At 37.1% G+C, this 6,179-nt stretch overlaps 1 protein-coding gene across 1 annotated transcript in view; it reads right to left on the bottom strand.

Moving 5' to 3' along the window:
• The window catches only part of LOC101849992, a 6,070-nt gene extending 3,261 nt beyond the window's left edge, over positions 1 to 2,809 (bottom strand). The window contains exons 1-2 of the mRNA XM_013079441.2: positions 2,718 to 2,809; positions 1,774 to 1,921 (exon numbers count right to left, since the gene is read on the bottom strand). Of these exons, the coding sequence (XP_012934895.1) occupies positions 1,774 to 1,921; positions 2,718 to 2,760 (191 nt within the window). The 5' untranslated portion in view covers positions 2,761 to 2,809. The remainder of the gene's footprint in view (positions 1 to 1,773; positions 1,922 to 2,717) is intronic.
• Positions 2,810 to 6,179: the final 3,370 nt, after the last annotated feature.

The following is a 6,179-nucleotide window of genomic DNA, read 5'->3' as shown; positions in this document are numbered from 1 at the left end:
CAATAATGATAGCAAGAATATTTGCAAAAGTTCTGTCACACACACCTTAAAAGTACAATAACTAATTTACTATTCAACATAACTAAGAGAAATTTGGTACACGCGATCTTTATTCATTTTCTGCCAACATGGGATGAAAAGAATTGGCAAATGTCTTTCCTTATTCAAGGGAGATAATTTTATTCCAAGTGACCCTTGCAAAATCCAAATCAAAGTTTGCTCAGTATGGCGTGTGGCCTCTTCCAGTTTGAATTACTGATACAAAACATCTGTTAATTGACTGAATTGTAGTCCTTATGGTTGTCTGAAGAATCCCCTGCCATTCCTTGTGAAATGCAGCCTTCAGTTCCTGACGAGTTTATACGGAGTGCGGCCTGTTTCTAATCCTCCAGTCAATGTCATCGTACAGATGTTCTGTTGGGTTAAGGCTTGTGGGTCTTGCAGGCCAGTCCAGAACAACGATTTGATGTGTTTGGAAGGAGTTTTTATTGATCGTGGCCTGTTTTGGTCTAGAGTTGTCTTGTTAGCATATTCCATCATCCGTGCCTTGTGGCGTAGTCACCGTGAGGAAGAATTTCGTTACAATACTGTCGTTATTTGAGGTTGCTTTGAAAAGTAACTAAATGTATACGATAAAAAGCAGAGATCCCCCCCCCCTTACCATCACATTTCAGCCTCCTTCGGGCCTATTGGGGGACGTTGGATTTGTGAAATTTCTATTCTCTTCTTTTAAACACTTTTTCTCTTCCATCGATGCAACGAATTAACAACATTAACCATTGCTTTACCAACGTCTTTAGTTTCATCGACAATGTTGTTGTGCCAAAATTCAGCGATTTTTATCTATGAAACAGGGTTAGAATGGCTCCACATAAAGGCTGATAATCACGTAATCCACGATCTTATAAATGTCTAATAATGGTGTTTCAAGACAGTCCGAAGTACCTGGCCGTCTCTGCACTAAGTTGGAACGGGTTTTGAACATGGGTGTTGACAATAACCCAATTCTGATGTTGAGTAGTCGCCCTTGGTTGGCCATGTCTAGGCTTGTCTTGGACAGTTCTAGTGGTGTTAAAACGTTTGTTCAAGCGTTAGATGGTTCCACTGCAAATATGTACGTGCCTTGCAACAGCAGAAAGCGCAATTAAAGAATTTGTCATACACGCAACCCCTTTATTTTCTGAATTTATCGTTCTTTAAATTTTGAAAACATGAGAAATAGGTACCCAACCGCTAAAAAGTACGGAATTTTAGAGAGTGTAAGGTGTGTTTACAAATTGTCAACGTGATTCAAAGCAAATTTTGTGTGTAGGAAGCATTGATTTCCACAGGGACCGAGAGAAATCAATACCAACAATTTGTCCACGTACTACTTCCGGTTTATGATTTCTTTTGTCTGCTCTTACACAAGAAGTCTCATAAGTCACACAAGTTGTACTTTTAATTTTTACTGCAATTCTAACGCTATACCGAAAATTATCGTAATAATTGGGTGTGACAGAACTTGTGCAACTCGGTATAATAATAATATTGTTATAATAATGATTATAAAAACGATAACCATAAGTGTAAGTATAACCATAACCATAAACATAAGCACAAGCATAAGCATAAGCATAAGCATAAGAATAATCATAATCATAATAATCATAATAATCGTAAAACATGTAATAACTGCTCTGATATAGCGTATATCCACACTCCACAGTATGCTCTAAGCGTTTTACATCCATTATTACCCAAAGCAGAACCTAAATAAAAGAAATTTCTCACGTGCATACTTCATCCACAGTGGTGGATTGGACAAAGGAAAGGAACGTTTCCACTGTATCCATGTGATGGTCCAATCTAATAAGCATAGGAAACGCACAGCCCTGCAAGTTTTGTTTACAATTACTCGTGTCGTCTGCAACAGTGAGACCTGCAAGGTGAGAAAAAAGGGCCAGGGTTAAGGGATGAGGGAAGATGGGAAGGAGAAAAGGTTGAGATCTTGAAATGCCGCGCACGGTGTGGTTATGGCTGAGAGAAAGAAATCAATCCTATGGATGACTGCATTTCTTTCCAATAAAACTCCTTTCTTTATTTAAGGACGACTTGCATGCGACATCAGAAGAACAAGTAAATAAGTAATGGTCACTTTAGAATGAATGCAAACTCGTATACTGTTTATATTTTTTCAAAACTCATGCAATTCTACGTATAATAAAAATTGTAAGTCTTAGTGTTTTTATCGTGGAAGGGAGTCGACAGTTTAATTTCAAGGCATTTCACTCTCGATCATCACCAGGCTTATCAAAAGGTAATATTGGAAGAATTGACTAGATAATAAATTGTGAGTGCTTAGCTGACGTTCACCACTGGCTTCACAATCATCACCTTCAGTACCTTAGAGTTATGCCTAAGTAAGTGGCTACCTACTTTAGAATTACTAACTTTTATCTGCTTAGTGCCTAGTTTTGAGAAATTTGACGTCCAGGTCTAAATAAATCAAAGCTGCCAAAAATGTCATAAAGAACTTGATAAATCTGAGGTAACGACGTACAAATGTATCGTTTCTTTTAAAAAAAACAACCCGGAATGATTGCAACGAATAAAACAGATTTTGAAAATCAATGGAAAAAATGATAAGTTGATCGTGCTTAATATTTTGCGACATGTAACCAGAAAAACTGATGTCCTAAAAAAACCTCAGCACTGTTACCTCACACTCTATTTACCTGCCATGAAGACAGCGACAAGAATGGTTTGAAAAGCTTTCATTGTGAAGCAGTAGGTTCTGTAAAAGAATAAATAAAACGAAGTTAGTATTGGAACTAGTGTTGCTACTATTTCTGAAATCTGACTTTCAAAATCAGAGATAAACCTTTTAAAGCAAAGTGAACATTTTATACCAAAGCAATCTTAGCATCACGGCTGAGATGAGACCAAAGTCCTTAAAAACGCCGTACTTATTTAGAAAGACATGAAGAAAAGCTCTAATAAGTTGAGCTATCTTTCTTTTGTATTGCAACTCACAACTTTGATATTAAACAGAAAAATTGATGATAATGATAATCACTTAAACATTATTACATATAATGCGCACTATTCTATAGTAGTATAAGGTGTGAGCGGTTTACATCGATGACACGATAATTAGAGTAAAACCTCAAATACACAATGAAAAAAACAAAAACATTTCATGTGCACACGGAAAACAGTTCAACCACATAAGGATGAATTTTCTTTTTCTTTTTTTCTGTCTTTTCTTTGGTAAGTATTTTAAGGCGCTTGCAACTGCATAAGGTCACATGAGCCCGTGGGACACATTAAACATTTGTGACGCTGCGTTGTGAAATCAGGCGCTCGTCAAAATTATGATATTGAAAAAACTGGCATTTTTTCTGCTAGTTTGACAATGTTTATCGAATTTTTGTTTTGAGGATTAACACTATAATTGTTGTCCAATTAAGACCACATTTCTAGGTGGAGTTTTACTGGAAAACATTGATTAAACGCATTAAAAGTAAGTTTCCACTTTCCATGGACTATCAAGCTATGGACATAACTGTGGCGGCCATTTCCTCACTAAATCTACCTTTCACACCTGGCGACCCCGCCTTCTTCAAAGTAAAATATCTCGACTTCTATTGAAGATAGATGAGCATTTTTCACCGATAGAAAGACAACTAAACAACTCTAAAGATGATACTAATAACTCCATAATATGCCCAAAAATTAACGAGCACCTGATTCCAGCACGCCATGGCACATTTTCTGTCAGTAGAAAATTCTGACTTTTGCCCTGGTGGCGGCCAAAGCCTACTCTTATCAATTTTGGACAACCAAGAGATCTTTAGCATGCGCAACTTGCACACGGGGCCTGCGAGATTTTTCGTCCTTGTCCGAGAAGACAAGGTGTAGATCTTCCCTACCATAAGATCAGGAGTGTGGCTGAAAGACAACAGTAAGGAAGAGCCGGGGAGTAGCACGGGAAAGGCTGCAGAAAGAGCTAGGAGTCCAGAGGAAGGGGCAAAGGAGGTGAGGATGTTGGGACAGAAAGTGGAGGCAAAAGCAGACGACAGAACATTGCCGGAGAGCGGGAAAGGAGGTAAAAAGAGACAATTTTAGATAAGAAAATTGTCCGTACCTTTTCGGATTCGAACCCGGGACCTATTGAATGAGAGGTGGACACCTTAACCTCAAGGCCGCGAGATTCCCCCAAAGCCACTTTCACAGCCATTTAATTAATTACATACACATAAGGACAGCAGTACACATAAGACACGTCGGCACCTGCAAATACACTCTAAGATTTAAACTCAACGTGCTCCAGTAAAGCTTCTTTTTTTTAAAAACAGATACTCCGTATTCTCTTGAGAATGAAACGTACAACATACCCGTGGCCAAGATATTCAGGATGTGTTGAACAAAACAACCCTGGGCAGCCTTTTATACCCTACTCTAGTCAAAATTTGACTAGTGGACACATTACTCGTAATTTCCAGCGTCCGTGGACCATAATAATAATTATTATATACCGCAGCGTTGACCAGTGATATGACATTTGTGAGGCAGCGTGGTGGAATCAGGCTCTCGACAGTATTTGAGCATGTAGAGTTATTGGTATCATCTTAAAGCTTGTTTACTTGTCTTTACTTGGATGGAAAAAATATCCATTTATTTTAAATACAAGTCGAGATATTTGCGAATAAATGAGGTGGGGGTTACCAGTTTTCAGAGATGAAATCAGTGAGAAAATGGCTGCCAAAGATTAATTATTTCCATAGTATAAGAGTCCGAGGAAACTGAAAATTTACAATTTTTGTGTCTTTAATCAACGTTTTTCAGAAAAATTCACGCAGAAATCAGTCCTTAAATGGGTATGAAAGGTGTTGAGCCAAAAAACAAAAATTTGATAAAAATTCCCAAACCTGCGGAAAAATGCAAGTCTCTTCACTTTGATTATTTGGACGAGATTCTGATTCCACCACCCTGCCTCACATTTACTCGAGACAGTACGTAGGCTCTTACCAAGAATGATATACTTCGACGAACAAATCATATTTTTACGGTCAATTCTTGATAGGTTATTATCGCTGCTTTTGTATTATGTGACGGCGTTGTTCATGTGTACATTCGCAGTTAGAACGAGCGAGAAATGTTCCTGAATGAGAATTACGAGTAGGAATATACTGTCAGAATTGGTTACCTCGACCTTTATGCGCGATAACTCTAAAATTCCTTCTTCCGGCATTTTGATAGATGATGGTAAAAATGACCTTCTACATAGATCTTTCTTTCTTACAGATCAGAAGCCTAGGTCTTTTACTTCTGACAAATGTTTTTATTTGAGGGAACAAGGGATGTTTGTTGTCTAAAAAGATGGAATTAATTGTTTTAGGGCAAGCTATTCTGTACAATTCATCAAAGTAGGGGAATGTAGATGTTGCAATTTTACATGCTTTCTATATTAGTCTATTTAATTTTCGTTATTTTGTTGTCTTTTGTTCCCGGCCCATGCTGTTATACAAAAATTGATCATGCTTTCTATGATAGAATACGGACATCAAAGTTTTATGAACTTTAAAATACTTTAGCTTCCTTAGAAAAAAAATAGTCTTTGGTTCACTTTTTTAAAGTAGGAGAGAAGTGTGGACACGCCAGTTGAGTTTGTTGTCTATTGTAACACCCACATACTTATAGTCTGATACTTGCTCGATGTTTTCTCTTTTAATTTCGAGTGGCTGCAGGGACAGTTTCTTTGTTCTAAAATCAACAACAAGTTCTTTTGGGGTTTTTTTCACCTTTAAAAGCAGCTTATGATTTTCACAACTTTCAGAAAAGTTAAGTACATAATTCTTGTAAGCGGTTTCGTTATGGTCAGCCTGAATTAGCCCAATTATGGATGAATCATCTGCAAATTTTATCAACTTTATGTTACTGTTGTTTATTTGGCAATCGCTCGTACATAGTGAAAATAAAAATTGTGACAAAACACATCCTTGAGGGGCCCCTGTATTTGTTGTAATGTATATCGAAGAAAAATGATTTAATTTTACCTACTGTGTTGGGTTGGTAAGAAAACTGCTTATTCATGGTATAAAATTGACGTTACCACCTATGTTTTCAAATTTCTTTAAAAGGATCGCTGGCTGGATAGTATTATAATATAATATAACATAATATAACATAACATA

The sequence above is a fragment of the Aplysia californica genome, unplaced genomic scaffold (genome assembly GCF_000002075.1).
Source record: "Aplysia californica isolate F4 #8 unplaced genomic scaffold, AplCal3.0 scaffold00052, whole genome shotgun sequence".
Lineage (NCBI taxonomy): Eukaryota > Metazoa > Mollusca > Gastropoda > Aplysiida > Aplysiidae > Aplysia > Aplysia californica.
Note: the sequence above shows the minus strand (reverse complement) of the source record. Positions and strands in the feature narration are given on the sequence as shown.